We start from the raw sequence: 23260 nt of genomic DNA, 5'->3' as shown, positions 1-23260 counted from the left end.
TTGGTACACAATTTTAAATTTTTTCAATTTTAGTGCCTAATTTTGTTATTTTTATCAGTTTAAATCCTTTTGGCTAAATTAACGGTGAAATGTTGTTAGATTTTATATTTTAATAGCAAAATTACCATCTCAATGAAAGATCTTCAATATCTAAAGAAAATAAAAGTCATATTAAGAGAAAAAGAAAGGTTTGTCAATCATCAACGCTTTAAATCTCATAGATTTGTGTTTGGGCATGTCTTTTCCATTATTCTCATCGATCAAACACCTATAGATATGAGTTTACAGTGATTTTGTTTAGATATTGAAAATGTTTTATTGGGATGCCGATTTTACTCCTATATAAAACTCGACAACATTTCACCGTCAATTTGGTCAGAAGGACCAAAACTTTAAAAATAACAAAATTAGACACCAAATTTAAATAAATATAAAGTTATGCACCAAAAGTGATAAGATCTCAAAAATTATGAGACCAAATGTGAAATAAATTCTTTTCAATTATCAAATTTATAAGGGAAAATTTGTCAAATAAATCTTTGAAGTATACTTTAAAAGTCAATTAATTAATTCAACTTTGAGAAAATATGTTGCTCTCATTAAGAGTGAACTTGGCAGCTACCATACTAATGAAAAATGAACATTAAACAAAGCTGCCAAGATTAAAGTGAAATGAATACTAATAATGATAAAGAATTTTGTTTAGCGGTACAGATTTATATTCATATTTGCCCTTTCTGGCTTTCTTTGAGGAACAGAGAATCAAAACAAATTTTTAAGTACAGAAAACGACACCGATCGATCCAATCATCCAAAGAATGTTAACAGAAAAACGGATGCCAATATTCGATCTCATAATCTCATCTTATGCTCCTATCTTCTCAAGATTTTCCGACACCGTTTTCATCCTGGGCCGGATCTCCGGATCCTCCTCCGTACACGCAAGCGCGACATGAAACACCGCCAACACCTCTTTCTTCGCATGTACCTCCTGAAGCAACATGGGATCCACCATGTCCGACAGAGGGTTTTGTTCCTCGAACCCTTTCCTCACCCACTTCACCAGGTTCGGAATCTCCGCGGAGGTGGAGGTGGCGGACGGCGAGAGCTCCGGGGACTTTCCGGTGAGCAGTTCGAGCACGACGACTCCGAACGAGTAAACGTCCCACTTCTGCGCGGCCCGGGTGGCGGGGAGGGCGCGGGCTTCCGGGGCTTGGTAGTTGTTGGGGCGGTCGGGTTGGGATGCCGCCGCAGGCTTCAGGTATGGGAGGGCGCCGCCCATGAAGCCGCCGGAAGATGAAGGGTTGTTGCCGGTGATGTTGATGAGGCGGCTGAGGCCGAAGTCGGAGATGTAGGGTTGGAAGTCACGGTCCAGGAGAATGTTGGAGGGCTTTATGTCTCCATGGACGAATTTTCTGGGGCTGCATTCATGGAGATAGGCCAAGCCCCGGGCTGTTCCCTTTGCGATTCTTAGCCTTGTAGACCATGTTAGGTTTGGTAATGGCTGACCATTTCTCCCTGTACAATCCAACATAGAAATGAAAAACTGAAGAATTAAAGTAAATTGGTCCGGTCCTAGGTCGGGGTGTGGAGGTCCTTGGGGCAAAGGATTTCGGCTACAACAAAATCTACTACAAAAGTCAATAGAAAAGTTGGACCTGGTGTTTGGTGAGCATATAATCAGCTTAGGCTTTTAGGTGAGATGAAACACATGCTTCAATTTGGTATCAGAGTCAGACCAAAGAACAGAGTACGGGTACTGAAGAAATTCTCCACGGGAGAAATGAAAAATTGGAGAATTAAAGTAAACACAACTATATAACTCACTTGTAGTATACAAGAAGCATGTTTGTGTTAAAATGTATTAATCAAGACATATCCTTAATCATGATCCTAAACATCTCTTAAATATGTGGGGTAAAGATCACCTAATGGGTAATGACTTTGATTGTAAGTCATTCTGCCATATTAACGGACAGAAAGGCATTGAACACAGGGGGGCCTAGTGGCTAGTTCATTATCATCAATGGGGGCATGTGGACGCATTTATATGTCACAAAGAATGGACAGCATTAACTGGTGTCTGTACCTGTTGAACATATATAATATATATATAAACATAAATGTGCAATCCAACTACCAGCTTAGACTTTTAGTTCAGATACACTTTAATTGTACTATGTTACAACATATGAATACTATTATTTGGTGCGTGTATTGTGTCACATCCTGCATTTCTTTCAAATCAGATGATCTGTATTAGCTACATGTCCACTAATACCACAAGAAAAGACACAGAAATAGTTAGTACTACTACTACTGCTTCCTTTAAGCTAGCCAGAAAGTAATTGTACCATCAATGTGTCAAATAATAAATGACAGACAGTTAAGGAAGAAATGATGAATTGCAAGCACAGATCAATGTTTCCAGCAGTCTGTCTTAAAACAGGATATTAGTTCAGTCAAGAACCAGATGAAATACAGGAAATTGTACCATGAATATGTCAGATAACACATGACAGAAAGTTAAGAAAGAAATGAATGTTCTCTGCAGTCTTAAGAACAAGATGTGAGTTTAGTCAAGAACCAGAATAAGATCAAGAAATTGTACCATGAAATATGTCAAATAACACAGGACAGACAGTTAAGGGAAGAACTAGATAGGATCAAGGAATTGAGCAATGATTTTAGAAGTTACCATGAAGTGCAGAAGCCAAGCTGCCATTGGATATGAAATCACTGATAAGAAGCTTCTCATCAGGAGCCCAGTAATAAGCTCTCAACTTCACAATGTTAGGGTGTTTCACCCTCCCAATGGCTTGAATCTCGGCAACGAACTCCTTGTACCTCTGCTCCCCGCCTTCCCCTAATCTCCTAACCGCGACAGGAACTCCATTCCCGAGCACAACCTTATACACAATCCCGAGCCCGCTCTTCCCCAGCACATAAGCCGAAGCTCTCAACAGCTCATCGAGCTCGAAGGTGAACCCTTTATCGATCGCCACGAGATCCCCCTCGGGGCCACTGCCACCGTTTTCAGGCCCCTTCTCGGATTCCACTTCAGAATCATTATTTGGAATTGCGCCAATACAAGGGAAAGCACACAAGGATCTCTTCTCTCCCCCTCCAAATTTCTCTTTACCAGTGCAGCTACACCCTCCTCCAGTGTCTTTCTTTTTCCAGTACAAGTAAACGATTACTAGTCCTATGAATGCCACTGCAGCTGCATCGGCTAAACATATCAGTATAATCGACCCCGCTCTAAGCCCTTTTCTCGAATGAGATTTCGGGTTTTCTTGTGATGATCCATGGCTTCCTGATGAATTTTCAGACCCGTTTTTACAAGGCTTCTGTAAAGGGAATCCACACAACATTGGGTTATTCAAGAATGCAGTCGGGCCCTGATTCGCGAATGAACCAGTTTGGGGAATTTCTCCTGTTAAATTATTGTCCCTAAGAGCAAAGCTAACAGTGAGGGGTAAATCGCCTAAGGATTTGGGGATTTTCCCAGTGAAATGATTGAAGGATAAATTTAAAGTTCCTGAAAGCGATTTTAATTCACCGATATCGTCCGGAATTGGACCACTGAATGAATTGGATGACAGATCGAGCTGCTCCAAATTCGCTAGCTCCGGGAAAACTCCGGCGGGAATCTCGCCGGAGAGTTTGTTCTTCGCCAGAATTAACCGCTGTAGTTGCCGGCAGTTCCTGAGGTCCCTATAGAACGCGCCGGAGATGGAGTTGTTGGATAAATCCAGATTCTGGAGCCGCGGGAGATTGCAAACAGACGGCGGAAGAGTACCGGAAATGTTGTTATCGTAGAGAAAAATACTGTGCAGTGACGTGGCATTAAACAGAGGCTCCGGTAAAGAGCCGTAGAAGTTATTACCGTGAAGATTAAGCCGCCGGAGATAGACTAGACTCCCGAGCTCCGACGGAATATAACCCCGGAGATTCTGTCCAGACACGGAAATCCCGACGACGCGCGGCTCCGACGAGCCGGAAACGTTCATGCAAGACACACCGGTCCAGCGGCACGGAGTATCGTCATTCTCGTTCCAGTCGGAAAACGCCGCGCCGCCTCCGTCGTCCACGGCGGACTTGAGCGACAGCAGAGACAGTCCGTCAGTAGAGAGCGAATCTCCGCCGTCAATTCCAGCCCAAAAAACAAACAAAACGAAAAGTATAAAACACACAACAAATCTCGCCATCGCTTTCCCCTCTAATAATCACTGATCACATCACACTCCCACAAAAACCTCCACAAATTAAAAATCCAAAAAAGAAGTTTCACTTTGTATATATATATATACTTTTCCAGTTTTCCGGTTTTCCACTCCTTTTTTGGTATTTAGGTGCGGAGGAAGGCGGCGGAGGAGTGGAGGTGAAACGGTGGCTGCCGCCGTATACAAGAGGTGGCGGAAGAGAAGGGAACAGACTATAGAGGTATTTATGAGAAGAAACATAGAAGAAGGATTAATGGCGGATTGGGAGTGGTGGGGCCCGCACTCCCGCCAAAAGACGCAGACAGCTTCCTAACGGAAGCGAGCAGTGTAGTAAAACAAAAGCAACGTTCAGTGTATTCTCTTTACCGACGATATACGATAATAAGGCTGCGTTTGGAAGAACAGCATTTGAACTTGTCTGGAAACTCATTTGAATGAATATCGAAAAGTCATTAATTTAATGAAAATTGTAATTAAACAAAAAAAAAATGTGACAACTTTAGTAAAAAGTAAAAAATAAAAACCAACTCCCCTGCTGGAGACAAATGCGTATCTAAAATTATTAACATAAAATAAAAATTATTATTTTAATATAAAATTATCACCTCAAGAAAAATGACGAGAACATGTCAATTTTGATTTAATCGTATGATTTTAGATTGTTCAAGAATTTAATTAAAAAAAATTGAAGTGGAATGATTCAATTGTAATTTTGTATATAGTTCAATAGTCTATTTAAATATTATTCTATTTATAAACCAAAATTTTAACAAACAAATAAACACAAATATAGATTACACCATATTACTAGAGAGTGCAGATAGATTACACCATATTACTCGAACCATGTAATCATGATTCATTATCAAATTATTCGGTTAAAGTTAATTATTTAACATAAATTAGTTTATGTTACAAAAATTTTGAAAATATACTTTACCAGAAAAATATTACCGGTGACTTCTCATTTGAGGAATTTTCTACTCAGTTACAAGATCTTTGACATATAATAAGCAACATAGTACACGTAAATGGACTTTATTTCAATTTCACCAACTTACGAAATGTGAATTTGGTGAAAAGATAAGGTGTGGTCCATGTGTTATCTCATCGGTGAATTTTTTTTTTTTTTTTTCATTTTAATTTATAGGTTTTGGACTTTTGGTAGTTGTAGTATTAAATTTTGGTCTTTTTGCCATATGCATGTTTATAAACATATCAACACAATGTCATACAATTTTGTAAAAAAATTCAAATAAATCATTGAATTTATAATTTTTATGTAATTAGATCAATAAATTTAAAATATGTACAAATGAATTATTAAATAAGTAAAATATGTACAATTATGATATTTTTAAAAAATTATTTCTATACAATTTGAGCTGAAAATATTTCAATATTTCCTTTTAATTATTATGACATAGAAAAGAGCAACTCATAGTAAAATACTATTTTTTTTACTTAAAATATTTGTTTTTAAATTTTTATCATCACTCTAATGAATTGATAATGACCCTCTTTGGTAAAATAGTTAATCTATCAGCCAATTTTAATTTATTTGACCACTAGTAATTGTTTGACTTAGTTAAAAAATTAATATAAGTATTTAGTTAATTAATTAATTTTTTTGTAACTCCAAAAATGTTAAATTTCAAAAAGCTACCCAAAACAAATTTTTCAATTAGCTTTTTGATAAAAGAAAGGGAAAATGGCACTTTTTCCCCCTGAGTTATATACTTATAGCACTTTTTCCCCTTGAATTATTTATGTAAGCACATTAGCCCCCTCAATTATTTTAAAAGTGGCGGTTTTCCCCCCTAATATATTTTATTGACATTTCTACCCTTAAAGTAAACATTTTATTTATTTTTCCTTTTCAATAAATTATTGCGTATACATAGGGATGACCATGGTTCGATTCGAATTGAACCAGACACTATAGCAATCGAATTAAAAGTTTCCGGTTATGATTCAGATCCAGAACCCAATATTTTAATTTCAATTCATTAAAATTATGAATCGAAAAAACTGGATCCTGAACCGTGAACCGGCGGTTCTAGATCCGGTTAGCGATTTTGAACCGTCTTTATTTTTAAAATTTTAATTTTTTATTTTAAAATAGTCTAAATTCAACAATAAATGTATTTTATTTTTTTCAGTTTGGACCATGAACCGGCCGTCCCGATTCACGATTTTAATAAAATCTAAATATCGGGTTTCGATTCTAAATTGTAATTAGAATATTTCAGTTTGATTTATATAGTGTCTGTTTGGTTTGAACCAACTTGTGGTCATAATTTGTTAGAGAAAAAAAATAAATGAAATATTTATTTTAAGGGTAAATATGTCCATTTAACATTTCAGGGGAAAAAACAGCCACTTGAATAATTCAGGGGGGGAATGTGCTATATGTATATAACTTAGTGGGAAAAAGTGCCATTTTCCCTAAAAGAAATTATATCAAATAATTATCAATTAACAACTACTTTACCAAATATCTTTTTTACAATCAGCTAATATTATCAACTAGTTATATCATCTAATTAACCCAATCAACTAACAACTATCAACTAACATCCATTATAACTCTATATTTTTATATGATAATTGAATATTGTGAATGGTTCATAATTATTGCATCCACACCACCTATACCATGAATGAGTAGCCTATCTACCAGCCAATTTATGAGTTCCATCAAGTACAAATCAATTTTGTATGATGCTTAAGGATTGTCTTTTTCTAAAAGTTGTCCCCCCCCCCCCCCCCCCCCCCTCCCTTCCCCTTTTTTGGATGACAGGAAAATATGCAACCACGGTTTAAGAAGGTCTATTAGGTAAATTAAACTATCACTAATGGAAATTATGAAATTTCCGACCACCTGAAAATGATCTTAAATCAAGTCGAAAGTCTTGTTCCGACCACTTTTGGTATCTGAAAAAATCTTTGTTGCTATTTCCGACCACTTTTTGCTTTCGACTTGATATAAGATCACTTTCAGGTAGTAAAAAATCCCATAATTTCCAGCAGTGTATGTTATTGTATAATAATTTTTAATAAATTTTTTCGTTCATGTGTAATAGTTTTTAAAGTACAACTGTGAGGTAAAAGGTCAACAAACCACGACATGAAATGTAAAAAATTATACTACTAGAAAAATTTATCTGATAGATTCAACTATATTAAAAAGATCTTGTGTAAAAAAAATTTGATAAAATAATACACATCAATTATGTGTAAGATCGAGTTCATAAATTACACAAGAAATGTTTGATTATTTATTAGGATATGGACTATGGTAAGTAGCCAAAGAAAGCACAATGATGGAGTGATTGGGTGGCATACCTATCTCACAACCAACACTGGATTTTACACTTTTTTCTTTAACGCCGTACTAAATCCCACCAACTGCCAGTGATGTATGTGTGTGTATCTCTCTCTCTCTATATATACAATTAAATCTTGATTTAACCTATTTGGACTCTAGTCTCACCCCAAAAGGCTGAATCCCCAACCCTAAAGGCCCCCCACACTTCGACCCGATAGAGAATGTGAGAGGATGTAAATCACGGTGACTCAATAGGTTAGTAGGCAGGGCCAAATTTGGACTCTAGTTTGAAAAGAGTTGTTGCATGCACTTAACAAGGCGTTTGGTTGGAAGAAAATAATTAGGGGAGAAAGAAATTGTAATTAGGTGGGAATTAAGTTGTTGCATATATATGAGTAAATGTGATTATATTTAGTACAAAAGACATTGGATTTGGTCTCTAATAATAATAAAGGATTCAATAGAAGATTGAAAACGTAGCAGTGGTTTAATAATAGTAATTGCAATGATGAAGACATACTTAGAAGCTAACAAAACTAGATGGAAAGACACTATGGTTGAGTCCAGCTACTTCTATTATATATATTTATATATATATATATATATATATATATATATATATATATATAAATGTATATGCTTTCTGTCATCTAATATTTTTAAGTACCAATACAAAGAAATAATTACATTAATTCATATGTGCATGCATGAGAATTGCCCCAAAGAAAACAATTATTTTAATTTATTAAAGACTTTTTCTGTACTCTTCATTATTGTTGTTCTCGAAAGCTTGAATCTCTAATTTCAAGGGCCACTTACGTCCCGGTTAGACAGAGCATCTAGGAAGATAACCATAGCAATACTATTTGTAACGTTTTCCTTTATATTATTATTATTATAATATTATTATTACTATATATAGTGCATACATTCATTCATCCTATCCAGATTTCAGCAAATTAAAGCATGTGCTCCATCTTAACTAAAAGTCTAAGCTGATAGTTGGATATGGCTCACCAAGCACAACAATGCAGCAGGCAGACATATATTCATTGTGCATGGAATTCTGGTGCGTTGTAATCTGGGGTGATGCATAAAATTTTGTCTAATAAAGAGTAATTAAAAGATTAAAAGACAATTAAGCACCCTTTCCTCAACCACAATATAATGATGCTCAAATGCCCAATGTCAATGACAAAGGAATAACATCAAGAATGTGGAAACAAGCTAAGAGATAATGGTGGTGCCTTCGGTACCAAGCTAAGCGAACTCTAACATTAATTATGTTCAGTTTCTCGTACGTTAGTTTGCATACTAGCAGGGTCCCACTTCCTTGAATTGCATTGCTGTTTTCGTGTCTTGAATTATGTCTTAAGCATAGCCTCCCATCACATAATCAATCCATATATCTTTGCTTTTTTACCAATGCTTTAATTGCTAAATTCTAACCCCATATTGGACTAAAGTTTAGAAAGTTGAGTTTAGTATCTTTATCATCAAAATACAATGCTGATTGTTATGTAAGTATAAAAACTTAAAATTTTGCATTCTCTACTCGCTATATATTCCGTAAAATTTTAATTGGCCTGGTGGTAAGCGCTTAATCATTTTAATTGGTGTCAGGTTACGAGTTTGAGTACAATAATAATAATAGGTATTAGAAGGGATTGAGCGTATAAGGAAATAAAGTTACGTTGTGCATTCGCTATTATTTATAACGTTTGGCATATTGGTAACGTTTAATCATGATATCATATCATGATGTGTAAATAAGACGACATGGATCACTTCAACTACACCACGATCTCGAGTTTGAATCTTAAAACACAACTACCTTCAAATCAATCATTGGTGAAGTGTTTTGCCACTTTTAAGCACTTATGACTTATCCACCATATGTCATGTTGAAGAATAGTTCATGTTCAAATTAATTAGAGCGTAATATAACTACGAGATAATAAAAACATAGTACCATTAAAAAAAAAAATGCCTTGCTTTCTCACAACGAAGTTGGAAAACAAAACAAAACATTCTTTATCTCAATAGTTCATTTATGAAATTAACTTTAATTAAATGATACAGTCCATGCTGCCATATAGACCATGATCCACAGTAAAATTTACAACAGTCAAAGGCCCATCCTTAATTCCTTCCCCCATAAAGTATCAAGAGAATTCACAAACAACCCATAGAGAAGATGTCGAGTAAAAGGCCACTGTGATCCATAAGGCCCAGTACATATATAAAGAATTGAATGCAGTCCATCCAACAATCTATTGGCCCATTATGGATTGTGTAGATTAGGCAAGTTATACTACAATCATGGGCAGAAGATAAAATAACAAAAATAAGTTGCTGGCTATGGGGTTCGAACCCATGCGCACTTATGTGCAGAAGATCTTAAGTCTTCCCCCTTAACCTCTCGGGCAAACCAGCTGATTGGTAAATGATGTAAAATGAAAATATATAGATTAGGTAAGTTATACTACAATCATAGGCAGAAGACAAAATTACAAAAGAAATTGCTGGCTATGGGGTTCGAACCCATGCGCACTTATGTGCAGAAGATCTTAAGTCTTCCCCCTTAACCTCTCGGGCAAACCAGCTGATTGATAAAAGATGTAAAATTTAATTACATGTATTTAAAGACTCCCAACACAAAACTGCACAGATCATTATTTGATGATGATTTGAATTATTAATACAATAATTTCTCTCGGTAACAATCATATAAAATTCTCTACAAAATTTTTATTTTTCAATTCATATTAAAGAAAATATGACAATAATATTGTAAGTCCTAAAAGTGTATATTTTCATATTTATAGTGATATGTAAATTGTGACTAATCTTATTTATTCTTTCGATTCACGTTGTGTAATAATTAGTGTAGATTTCTGGGTATAGCCAGTATCAATAGATGAAGATTGAATTTTTGATTCAGGAATAACAGAAGAGCATTTCTTTTTCTATGTGATGTTTATATAGCGACATATATATATAAATTGTGATACAACTTATTTATTCTTTTGCTTATAGTTGCGTAGTTAGTGTAAATTTATAGATAAATTATTAGTATATGAAGATTAATTTGGGTTCTTGATATAAAAATTTCTCTCAATATACAAAATTCTCCACATAAATTTGTAATTTTCGGTCCACACACATGACAACGATATTGAAGTTAATTAATGGTATTAATCATAAACACGTCTTTTTTCATGTTCGTATAGTAGAGGCATATCAAATTGCAATTTGCAATAAAACTTTTTTTGTCCTTTTTTGTTTCGCAACGCATCTGTTACATAGTTCTTGGACAAAATTTGTGTAATTTTCGGTTCACATTAAAGAATGTACACATGTATTGAGAGTGACTCTACATGATATGTAAATGGTGTAGGATGGCACTTGGATAATTGGAAGGCAATGAGCTATTTAGATGGAGACTGGAAATTAATGAGGCTTTTGCTAGTCAACCAGAGACCAAACTGGAATCTAATCATCCATGGAAGGATGAAGGGCCCAAACCTCAATCATGCTTCCATGGTTTTGATGATGATGGTGACCTTTGACCGTTCTTAAAGGGGAAATTATTGTATGGGCTTCATGCTTTCATCCCCCTTAAACACATTTAATTGTTTGATGCATTTAATGTAGGCTGGTGGGTTGAAGACCATGTCTAACATTTTAATTTTTTTTTTGGAAACATTTTAATAACTAGTGATGGGTACGCTATGAGCCACGCACAAAGAGGTACTACTATCAAAGCGTGCTAACGAGGCGGGATTTAAATCCCGCTACGTTAGCAAATGAAAGTTTGTCCAATCTTTATTGCAAGTCGGTCCAACAAATTTAGCCCGTTTTGATGGTATGAGCACTGTATAGAGAACTAGTACTATCAAAGTGGGGTGAGTTTAAAGCAATGTTGTAAAAATCGCGCCTAGGCGCTAGGGCGCATCGAAGAACACTGAAATCGGCCTCCTCCGCGGTCAGCTGCCTAGGCGGCCGAACCCCATTTAAAAAAAAAAATTAAAATTAAAATAAAAAATTGGGCGCCTAGCAGGCGGCTAGTGTCTTTTTCAACACTGGTTTAAAGTTCTCCTCTTTGAGGATCTCGAAAATCAAACCTCACCCTACATTTATTGTTGGATGGGGTGGGCATGAGTGGCTTGATTAGCTTGTTTTGACAACTTCATAGAGAGGTATATTTAGAAAAATATTCTTTTTAGTGAATAGTATTAGGACTTTGTATTTGAGTTGACTCCCTATCTTAGTCTTCATATGATTTCTCTTATATATATATCCCCTTCTATGTATTGTTGTAACTTGTAATCGTTGTTCATATAATATAGTTTCTCTCAGTTCTTATCTGATATAATAGCTCAAATACAAAAATCTAATACTAGTCCTAATAAATATAAATGGAAGACAACATTTGGTTATATGGCATGAAAATGATGGCCTAGGTTTGATATTTCTTCCTTCATTTATGAGTTAGTTATGATACTTAATTGAATTTTATACAACATGACTAGATACATGCACACACGTTGGAAGAAAGTTATGCCGAATTGAACTAGACCATATTGAACCAAATTATGGCCATGAGATCAGAGACCGAAAACCTGAAAATTTGATAAAACTTCTTTTGCACATAATGTACAGGTAGAATGGAAACTACTTATTCTACGATTTATCTCATCTAGTATTTTTGAATATGGGTTATGAGGACTTAGAATTAATTTGACATAAGTTACGTTGAGAAAATTAATGTATCAAAAAAATTTATGAGCATGAGTGCATGAGATGTGCTATTGAGCTTTAATGATCTCGATGAGAGCAATTCTTCTTCTTGACTTTAAAAAAAATAAAATGAGTTAATACCCAAAATCGTCCTCGACTATAGTGGTTTTTCTCAATTTCGTCCTAAACGACTTTGGTGACCTAATATCATCCCAGACTTTTGTGTTTCGTTCAATTTAGTCCTCTATTTGTTATTCCGTCAAATTGGTGTTAAATTAAGAGACAATTCAGTAATGTCAATATTGATCTCTCTTTACTTTCAACTTGTGAAGTGCGAAATTCCTCTTTCTTGTACGAATTACACCCAGATTTACTCCTGGACCTGCAAATCAAATTTTATATTCGCAGTTTTAGGAGTAATTCTGGAGTAATTCGTAAAAAAAAAAAAAAAAAAAAATCGTAGTTCACATGTCTATGAGTAAAGAGATGCCAATATTAAAATTACTGAATTATCTATTTATTTAACACCAAATGGACAGAATAACAAATGAGGGACTAGATTGAGCAAAAACACAAAAATCTGAGACTAAATTGAGCGAAACACAAAAGTCTGTGACGATATTAGGTCACCAAAGTCGTTTAGGACGAAATTGAGAAAAACCACTATAGTCGAGAACGATTTTGAGTATTAACTCAAAATAAAATTGTATAAACGTCACACTTCTTTTGAAGAAAGTAACAAATTTGATAATTATGGCATAACTATTGTAGAAGAATAATACATACCAATACCTAGTACTATTCCTCTCCTCCTATTCTTTTTTCCTCCTCTTTGTTTTTTTTGTTTTTTTTTTTTTTCATGTTTTCAACTTTTTTCATTATTTTTATCCTCACAATCTCGTCATTATATTTCCCCTTTCTTCGGTTTCCTTTTTTAGTTCACCTACTTTTTTTTTGTTTTCTTTCTTTTCGACTCCTCTTTGTTTTTGTTTTTGTTTTTTTTTTTCCCTTGCAAACAACAATTTAAACACAAGTCCTTCAGAATCAGACTTGTAACAATTAAAATAACTCAATTTAAATAGTTCTAACTTATTTATTAATGTTATTTCAATATTTTTAATTAATGTTTGTTACTTTTCATTATAACATCAGTGTATTAAATTTGTAATTATATAATTTTTGAAAATTAAATTTAAAAATGTAGTTGAAAATTAATTTTTAAAAGTGTAGTTGAAAATTTGTAAAAATAAAAAATAGAGAAATGAAAAATGAAATAAATGAATAAATAAATCCTAATCATTAGTACTAACTAAAAATAATTAAGCACGTGTAACTAATTAAAGATTAAAAAAAACAGATAGTAAAATTATAATAGAGTCAATAATACTCAAAAAAAAATTAAAAAAAAATTTTGTTAGTTTGTTAGAAAAAGTAAAAAATATATATATATATAAATATAATTCTTACATTTAAGAAACAAAAAATTATAATTAAAAAATTAAATAACTTTGAACCTCATAATTCTATCTCCTTTTTAAGATGTCGATGTCTTAACGACCCACAGTGAAACGAAATCATGAGAATATGAGAGATTGTGACTTGGTGAGGTTTAAATACAAAATGTGTGTGAATCATATTGCCACGTCAGCGTCGGCAAAAAAGACATTTTATGGGTTGAAAATTTAGGGATTGGAGGGTAAAATTACAAGAGAAAGGGGGCCGAGAATTTCGGATCTGAGGTTTTGAGATTCCAACGTAATTACTGCCGTGCCGAAAATCGATGGCCCAAAACATGACCACGTGGACGAGCGTGATCCGGGGCCGGATGGACACGTTCCGGATTCCGCTGTTTTTTTCCGCACGACTAGGGGATGTCGACTACCGCTAATGTTGCATGCAGCGTTATGTGCAATTACAAAACTGCCCCCCACTCCATAATAATAATATTAGTAATAAATTAATAATAGTAACAAATATCCAATAACGCAAATTACGCAACACGATTTGTATTGATTTTTTTTCCCCAACTCTCTATTCCATTTTATATATTATTTATCATTTAAATCAACTCTTTTTTATTATTTTATTTTTTAAAGAAGAATAAGAAGATAGCAAAAATAAATAAAAACAATCAAAGTCACGATTAGACATAACCCTCTACTTAACGAGCCCCACATAGTCAAAGGGGTAACTAAATGGCTAGAGCATAAGTTTCATAACTGAAAGTTGCAGGTTTGATTGTTATCAAACGTCTTGTTGATTGAGGCTACCGCACAAAGAAAATTAATGAATCTTCCTGCACGAAGATAAACCAGCTTATGAGACCAATATGTCATTCTCATTGGAATTACCAAATTAACCAATAGTCTAATCAACTTGTCTCGAGGTTCCCTAAAAAATTGTATTCACTAAACTTATCGATCTAGCCTTTTGGGTTGAGGGGGTGGGGACATGCGGTTGTGGCAAGAGAAACTCATAGCTGATTGTGTGTACTATATAAACTTCACTACTAGCTATGTCATACCCACAAATTACACGTAGTATAAAAATAATGTGTGACAAATTCGATCAAGGGGGTGTTTATAAGAATGAAATGCATGAATATAAAAATCAGACTTCCTTTACTAGATTATTTTTTCAAGACATGCATGTAATCTAGCTTCTAATTAATAACTTGAGTCATGTAATCTAGCTTTAATGAATAGGTTGAGTGGAAATAATACTAGAATTAGGTAATTAATTTACATTTCATGTGGGCAAGTGTTTCTTATTTTACGAAAAATATCACACGTCATACCTCACTATATCTATCTAGTAGTCTATTGCTGCATGCTTATTCACTATTGACTCATTTTTCCACTTATAATCTCCTAAAAATGGAAGAATGAAACAGTCAAAATCCACTAATTAAAATTGAATAATATATGCGTGCCTGTTGGTACTTTCCGAATTTCAAATTCCCCATTTTGACCACCTTTTTTAGTTAGTGTTTGATTACAATTGATTATTTGTTTTATTTTAATACATTAAATATAATCATAATGAAAATGACTTTCCATGAACAATATCATTGACAAAAAGTGATTTTTAGTGTTTAGAAATAATTGAAACGTCATTTGAATTAGGTGCAGTTGCGTTGTTATATCGGAATTGGAATTAAATAGTTAATAATTTGTTGGTAAAATAGTTAGCTTATCAGTCAATTTTAGATTATTTGATCACTATTAGCTGTTTGATTTGGTTAAACAATCAATATGAGTGTTTAATTAATTTGTTTTTTTGTAACAGCTTATTGCTCCAAAATGCTAAAATTCAACAAGTTGCTTAAAATAGTTTTTTTTTTTTTTTTAAATAAACTTTTTGAGAAAGTCATTTTACATGTAATCAGTTATTATATAATAGCTAATTTACCAAACACTTTTCTACAATCAGCTAATGTTATCAACTAGCCAAATCCACTAACACAATCATCTAACAAATATTTACCAAACACTCCTATAAATAAAAATTTGTAAACAATTAATATTTATGCATATAAAAAAATGTACAAATACACATTTATGTTTCTTAAATTTGCATGCTTCTCTAACATTCATATCATACGTTTCTTCATTTCACATTTGTATACCTAACTAAATTTGTAAATTAACGACATTTTAAACATTTAGGACTATGTGATCTAATGGTACCTGGATTGCACTTCTATTAGGAAGATTGTGAGTTCGAGCCTTAGTGGAGACATTATTAGCTCCTTGTGTTTTAGTAGGTTGAGAAAGTATATTTACATTGTAATAGAGCTAGTGTCATTCAAAAAATGACATTTTAAACATATTTCGATAATAAAATTTCAATCATTAAAAATAAAAAAATAAACAAAAGATAAATAAACAATAGCAAAGGAATATCTCAGTCGAGTTAGTCACGTATAGTAGTAGATAAAAAAAAAAAAAAAAATAACAAAAGATAACTAAACAATAGCGAAGGGATATCCCAGTCGAGTTAGTCACATATAGTAGTAGCTATAAAGTCCCAAGCTGAGAACTGTCTATTGAATTGCATACTTCATCTAAAGTGTACTTTAGAGTAGCGAATAAATGACAAGATAAGGGAATGTTCCCAGTCCAACTAGTCGTATAATTTACTTAATTAGTAGCTATAAGATTTTAAATTGACTGAGTAACGGAGAAATAGCCGCATTAGGAAAAATCTTTTCAATTTTGGAAGGGGTACAAATGGAAAACGGAGCAGGGTTTTTACAGGTGTGCATATCGACAACCTCGGATGGTCGGCACTCGGCAATTGTCGGCCGGTGTGCCGGGGTGACGAAATTGACGTATCAGCCCAATTTGGCTCCAAGAATTTTAAGAATTATTGTTCCGATCAGAAATATTCCAATGAAATTTATTCTCATATAGAATTTAAGAAAATTTATTTAATGAGAATATTGAATGTGCATATATTTTATTTTAGTTTTATATGCAGATAAATTTTTTGTATATAATAATAAAGTAATAAGTAATTTAAATAATAAATTAGTCAATTTGTGTTAAATACACATTCAAAAAAATTGTGTTAAATACAATTGAGATATTATGTAACTTTGGTTTATTTACTTACAATTTACCTATTAAAAACTTATAACAAAAGGTTAAAACATGTATATAATATGTAATTGCAAGTACATCTACAATGCACATGGTGGACCATAATTCACGATATAATTTACGGAAGCTAAATTAGGCATAAAGGTAGAGTATACCTTCAAGATGCTCTAAAATATAATTTATCTTATGTTAAATCGTCCAATATGAAAGTAATGAGACAAATATTAAATATGTAACACTTTTTTGTAATGAAAATATAATACTTTACTCGTTAACCCATGTACGAAGTATTATATAAGCAACAAACCTAACATTGGATAGTCATTGGGTTTTATTTGAGTGTTTAGATTACACAACCGTCGTTTATATCAATAGTTGACAACCTTGAATCTTATTAATCTTTGTCTATCTCTATCCGAACTTTGGACAAAGATGCAACTTTATCATATTACGATCAAGACCAAATTAGATTGAATTTGTCTAGAAATTTGTCTTCATACCTATCGAAATATGTGCAAAGATTGAATATTAGATCTGGACGTCAGTGAAGTTGGTTATCGTTACGTTATCGTCTTTTTCAAATAATAACATTTAGTAATACAATATGACGTTTATCTAAGCTGGTCGCAACTAGAATTTTGTCTACAATAATAGGTAAAAAAAAAAAGATAATATGCTCTAAAATAGGTGACTACGTTGATAAAATATGATTTTCGTACTTAGATACATATGCGTTCGATTATTAACACCACTCTCTCAGAGTGCATATTAGCTTTTTAATTCGAGCCCTTATTTATAGTGCGATTTATGAAAAGGTTCTCAATTTTTTTTTGAAAGTTACTGGCTCTATTACATTGTAGTATCGTCTCATATACTTTCTCAACCTACTGAAACACAAAGAACCAATAACGCCTCCACTGAAGCTTAAACTCATAATCTTCTAAATGGAAGTCCAACCCGGGTACCATTAGACCACATAGTCCTGGTGCAATATATTCTCAATAGTGGATGTAAAAAAAAAAAAAATGAGGAGTATGGCCAAATAATGATATTCGGCTTTGGGGGTAATAATTTGCAATTCTGGTCCCTCCTCCAGGAACCGTTTATTTATAATTGACCCCCCAAAATTAAATAATAATTTAAATATTCCCTCTGTAATAAGAAAACTACTCTGATGGCTCTTTCATGAATTCTATTCCTTCATCCTCTCTTCTTTAATAACCCTGAAAAAGCACTCTTCTTCTCTCTCTCTCTCTCTCTCCTGCGTCCCAGTTTTCTCTCTCTAAAAATCTCTTGATCTGAATACTGAGCTCCGTCGTATATCTATATTAGCAATACATGTATATATATTCGAATATTATCTACTGCGACCACACATTACTGTCTTAGTGCTTCGTTGATGAAGCCTCCTTTGATGCTGTTCTGTTTATTTCGGTGAGTTTTGAGCTCCAAACCCTAGCTTCCGTCATCAGAAATGAAATGCTTCTGCTTTTGAATTTTCTGCTATTTTTTGTTTTCATTTTTATACTATCTTAAGCTTAGCAAATTTATTATTATTTTTTTGGTTTTTTTTGGGTAATGTGATTTGTTGAGCTCTGGAAGGTCTTTTTCATTCTATTGTGCTTGTCTGTCTCGTTGGATTGAAATTTTAGTAAATAGTTTATTTGGTGAATCGAAATATGTGATTGCTAATCAATTAGGTAAAAATGCTGTTTAAATTCTTGATTTGATTTGAAATCATTAGTTTTTGAATCAAAAGGCAGACTGTTAATAATTTGTTATCAATCTATAATTGTTTATTTTCATTTTTCTGAAATTTTCTCAGTTTAGAAACATGGGATTTTCTGTTCCACAAGTTTGACTAATTGTCAAATTGTGGTGTTTGCAGCATATACACTGTGGCTGCATTATTGTATGTGGTTTTTGAAATGTCTAGTTTTGTCTTTCCACTTCTTACACCTAAGGAAATAGAATCCTTTGCTGAAGTAACTTATAAATAATGATTGCTTGTTTGTCTTTTGTTGATTATTATGGTCCTGGTGCAAAAACTTAATATGTTCAGATTGGTTTATTGGCACGCAGATAATAAGCGGCAGGATTGTTCTTTTCTGTGTTAAATGTGAAATAATGGATAATTCTGAGGTTGAAGAAAATTTATGCTCAATTGGTGAACCTAAGGTATGCGCTGTGTAATGACTATGATGTTACTTGTTTGCCTCCTCAGATTTTCATTTTTTTTATTTAAAATTTTCTATTTCTGTTTTTTCTTGGAAGTGGCCTGTATTTGTTGATTTATTCATTTAAAACATTGGACTGTTGAATGTGATGTGCTTTATTCTATGAGGTGAATACTTCGTAGACCTATGAAAGCAAAAAATTTCAAATAGTTAAGATTTGTTGAATATGAGCTTCCTTTAAAATTCTTTCTTTGCTACCTTTTACTCAATTTTATTTTAAGGTCAAAAGTTTCCCATTGAACCTGGTGCTATATGTTTCACTGTTTCGGGAGAGTTTATCCTCTCTATCTTTCTCTCTCTATTTAAGTGAATATTGGTTGGATGTTTCTCTGGGTTTTCTTCATTTCTTGCTTGTCAAGTGTGTGATGAATATGTGGTTACTAGTGCAGCTACATGGAGGAATGTGCAAGAGTCTATCTGCCATCTATGCAAAAGTGTTGGGAATTTTTCCTGAACTGGAAGCGGCTCGACCAAGAAGCACTACAGGTATTCAGGCATTGTGTGCTCTGCATATAGCCCTTGAGAAGACAAAGAATATTCTTCAGCACTGTGCTGAATGCAGTAAACTATACCTGGTAAGGACATTGCATCCTTTTATGGTCTAGCAGTGAATGTTCATATTGGGAATAGGCTTCTGTGGCACTGGTTAGCTACAAGTCTAACTGCCACTCTCACTGATTTATTGTGCATTGTTATTATTACTTAGTAATTTGGAGCTATAGAATATATGTTAACAATAATTCTGGCATCTGATGCAATGGAGGATGTTTTCCCTTTTTTTTTTTTTCCTTCTAAAAAATGTGAACTGATATTTTTATTTGATCAGGCAATAACTGGAGACTCTATTGTACTTAAATTTGAGAGATCAAGATGTGCTCTTCAAGATGGTCTAAATCGGGTTGAAGATATAGTTCCACAAACCATTGGTTGTCAGGTAATATTCATCTTTATTTCTCAGCTTATTAACTAGAATATTGCTTTAACAAAAAGAAAAATTAATTTGACTTTTAAAGTTTATTTAAAAAAACTCTCTGGTAAAAGAATACAACTAAGCGTGTGCATTTTTTTACGTGGTGTCTTTAATCTCTCTGATCATTGGTTGGGACCAATAATTATTATTTCATATACTTCATTTGGTCCAATTGTTGAGTGTTTGTTCCTGTCAGTTCCAAATACTCCCTAATATGTTCTTTTATGGTCCAAATCTGCATATTTCCTTTGGGTTCTTCATAAGCTACTGTTAGTATATCTCATAGTTCTATGTCAGTTACTTCAGAAGTCAGCACTACTTGTAGCTTTATTTTAATTGTAATCTCTCTTGTTTCAGATTTCTTCAATTCTAAGTGAACTTCAGGGGATTGAGTTCTCAATCGATCCAATTGAGAAACAGGTTGGTGATGATATAATTGCATTACTTCAGCAAGGAAGGAAGTTCAATAGAAATGAGAGCGACAATAGTGAACTTGAAACTTTTCACCAGGCTGCTTCTAGACTTGGTATTACCTCTTCAAGGGCAGCTCTTAGAGAAAGAAGGGCTTTGAGAAAACTCATGGAAAGAGCACAGGCTGAAGAAGACAAAAGGAAGGAGTCAATTGTTGCTTATCTGATGCACCTACTAAGAAAATACTCAAAGTTATTTAGAAGTGAACTCTCAGATGACAATGATTCACAGGGTTCAACGCCATGCTCTCCAACGGTTCAGGGATCTCTAGAGGATGGTATTGGACCAGGAGGCCATGTCCATGCCTTTGATCGCCAACTTTCAAAGCTGAGTTCTTTTAATTTCAAACCGAACTTTGGGAGATCAGACCACATGCCTATCCCTCCTGAAGAGTTGAGGTGTCCAATCTCATTGCACCTAATGTTTGACCCAGTGATTATTGCTTCTGGGCAAACATATGAAAGGGTTTGTATTGAGAAGTGGTTTAGTGATGGGCACAACACATGCCCTAAAACTCAACAGGAGCTTCCTCATCTTGGTTTGACTTCTAATTACTGTGTGAAAGGTTTGATTGCTAGTTGGTGTGAACACAATGGAGTTCCTATTCCAGATGGCCCACCTGAGTCTCTTGACCTCAACTACTGGAGGCTGGCATTTTCTCAAAGTGAATCTGCAAATTCCCAATCAATTGAAAGCATTGGCTCCTGCAAGCTCAAGGGTATTAAGGTGGTCCCTTTGGAGGATAGTGGTATCATTGAGGAGGCCGAAGGGAACGAAGTAGATTCTTCTGCACTTGACGATGAATTCCAGTCTAATGCCATTGAAAGATATGATGATTTGTTAGCCATTTTAGACCAAGAGGTTGATTTAAGGAAAAAGTGCAAAGTGGTAGAACAGATAAGACATTTGGTAAAGGATGATGAAGAAGTCAGGATGTATATGGGGGCAAATGGTTTTATTGAGGCTTTGATGCTGTTTTTGGAGTCTGCTGTCCAAGCTAGAAACGAGATGGCTCAGGAAATTGGAGCCATGGCTCTCTTCAACCTTGGCGTAGATAATAATAGGTATGATATTTTATATAATTGGCTCTAGAATTATAGATTTAGGCTTTTATGGTGAAAACGTCCTGCTTATTCAATTCTTTAGTGTTCAAGTCAATGTGTTTTGTTTTCCTTTTATGCCTTTGTCACGAAGCTCGAAAGAGTTTTTAATGAACTTCTACAACTTGCTTTTCAGAAACAAAGAAACGATGTTGGCAGCCGGAGTACTTCCATTTTTGGAGAAAATGATTGCTAATTCTAGCTCTATTGCTGCAGCAACGGCCCTCTACCTGAACCTTTCCGGCCACGAAGAAGCCAAGCCTGTTATTGGAACCAGCGAAGCTGTGCCCTTCTTGATCGGGGTCCTTCAGCAAGAGACTGATCCCCAGTGCAAGCTGGATGCTCTCCACACACTTTTTAACCTCTCCACCCTTCCAACCAACATACCGCACCTTATGTCAGCCGGGATAACTGATGGTCTTCTCGCTGTGATGACACACTCCGATGATCATGCCTGGGCAGAAAAATGCGTAGCTGTTCTTATCAACCTGGCTTCAAGCAAGCCCGCAAAAGATGAAATCATATCAGCTCCCGGCCTCATCAGCAGGCTCTCGTCTATTTTGGACTTAGGCGAGCCTCCGGAACAGGAACAAGCTGCTGCGTGTCTTGTATTACTCTGCAATGGAAACGAGAAATGCAGCCAGATGGTCCTCCAAGAAGGCGTGATACCTTCTTTGGTATCAATGTCTGTGAACGGAACGATGCGAGGAAAACAGAAAGCTCAGAAGCTCTTGATGTTGTTCCGCGAACAGCGACAGAAAGAACCCTCAACAGCAGCTAAGACAACTCAGCCTGAGGACAGCGATTCTGCCACGCCTGCTGAAAACCCGAAACCACTGACCAAGTCGACCTCGAAAAGAAAACTTGGAAAAGCTCTGAGTTTTTTGTGGAAGAACAAAAGTTTTTCTGTATACCAGTGTTAGATTATTCTGTTTAGCCTGTAAAATCCTCTCTGTTTTTATATATATTCACCTGTCCCCAATAGGCTATTTAGCTTTCAGAAAAAGAGATGTACAGTTGTAATATATGGATCTTTTTTTCCTCTCCCGTTTTAGAATAGCCAACCGGTTAAAGTTTCCAACACGTATATGCTCTGAACCATGTTTTTCTTTTTACTCTTTTCAACAAATGATAGTTATACCGGACACAATTCAACTGGTCAATTAATCAAAATAAAAATAAGTTTATAAACTTAGCAATCAAAATAAAAATAAGTTTATAAACTTAGCTAGCAATGGTGCGATATAGGTTTTGAGTCTTACCCATCCAATAGAGAGACACATACAGATTGGTTTTGAGTCTTACCCATCCAATAGAGAGACACATACAGATTTTACCAGCTAGTTGAGGCACATACGAATCTTACTAGCTAGTTGAGGCGCATAATCCCCTGATTTACTTCATCCATTAGTCTTAAGGCAGAAGTTATGAGAAGTCTTAAGTTTCAAACATACAAAATGATAACTATATCAATACAATTACAATTTACAAGGTTTTGTTTTAACAGCAAATAGTAATAATTAAAATAATGACCCGCAAATCATATATCTTTAATAATTTTGTTTATCATTTGAAGGG

The 23260-nt window shown here is 34.3% G+C and overlaps 2 protein-coding genes and 2 non-coding genes across 7 annotated transcripts; 1 reads left to right on the top strand and 3 right to left on the bottom strand.

Annotated features, from left to right (window-relative positions):
* Window positions 1-658: 658 nt before the first annotated feature.
* On the bottom strand, window positions 659-4589 carry LOC109172076 (receptor protein kinase-like protein ZAR1). Its single transcript, XM_019321242.1, has 2 exons — window positions 2699-4589; window positions 659-1518 (listed from the first exon to the last, which is right to left on the bottom strand). Exons 1-2 carry the CDS (start codon window positions 4209-4211, stop codon window positions 866-868), a joined length of 2166 nt encoding a protein of 721 aa, XP_019176787.1. The 5' UTR covers window positions 4212-4589; the 3' UTR covers window positions 659-865.
* Window positions 4590-9910: 5321 nt separating this feature from the next.
* TRNAL-UAA lies at window positions 9911-9993 on the bottom strand. Its single transcript has one exon. It is a non-coding gene; the product is annotated as a tRNA-Leu (tRNA).
* Window positions 9994-10080: 87 nt separating this feature from the next.
* On the bottom strand, window positions 10081-10163 carry TRNAL-UAA. Its single transcript has one exon. It is a non-coding gene; the product is annotated as a tRNA-Leu (tRNA).
* A 7938-nt stretch (window positions 10164-18101) lies between these two features.
* LOC109172031 (U-box domain-containing protein 45-like) lies at window positions 18102-22769 on the top strand. Of its 4 annotated transcripts, none has more exons than XM_019321167.1 (6): window positions 18102-18338; window positions 18987-19082; window positions 19531-19716; window positions 19968-20075; window positions 20469-21646; window positions 21819-22769. In XM_019321167.1, the coding sequence occupies exons 2-6, from the start codon at window positions 19032-19034 to the stop codon at window positions 22603-22605; spliced, it is 2310 nt and encodes a 769-aa protein (XP_019176712.1). In that variant the 5' UTR covers window positions 18102-18338; window positions 18987-19031; the 3' UTR covers window positions 22606-22769. The 4 variants fall into 4 exon arrangements, with proteins under 4 accessions (XP_019176712.1, XP_019176713.1, XP_019176715.1 ...); XM_019321168.1 differs by having other exon boundaries at window positions 18104-18338; window positions 18967-19082; XM_019321170.1 differs by lacking the exon at window positions 18987-19082 and having other exon boundaries at window positions 18105-18338.
* The last annotated feature ends 491 nt before the right edge of the window (window positions 22770-23260 follow it).

Source organism: Ipomoea nil, unplaced genomic scaffold (genome assembly GCF_001879475.1).
Source record: "Ipomoea nil cultivar Tokyo-kokei standard unplaced genomic scaffold, Asagao_1.1 scaffold0382, whole genome shotgun sequence".
Taxonomy (NCBI): domain Eukaryota; kingdom Viridiplantae; phylum Streptophyta; class Magnoliopsida; order Solanales; family Convolvulaceae; genus Ipomoea; species Ipomoea nil.
This window is presented reverse-complemented; position numbering and strand designations above follow the sequence as displayed.

Coding starts and splice junctions, on each gene's coding strand:
- LOC109172076 (XM_019321242.1), bottom strand. CDS start 4,211: ATGGCGAGATTTGTTGTGTGTTTTATACTTTTCGTTTTGTTTGTTTTT. Junction 1,519..2,698: donor CTTGGCTTCTGCACTTCATG/GTAACTTCTAAA, acceptor TGGATTGTACAG/GGAGAAATGGTCAGCCATTA.
- LOC109172031 (XM_019321167.1), top strand. CDS start 19,032: ATGGATAATTCTGAGGTTGAAGAAAATTTATGCTCAATTGGTGAACCT. Junction 19,083..19,530: donor GCTCAATTGGTGAACCTAAG/GTATGCGCTGTG, acceptor TTACTAGTGCAG/CTACATGGAGGAATGTGCAA. Junction 19,717..19,967: donor AATGCAGTAAACTATACCTG/GTAAGGACATTG, acceptor TTATTTGATCAG/GCAATAACTGGAGACTCTAT.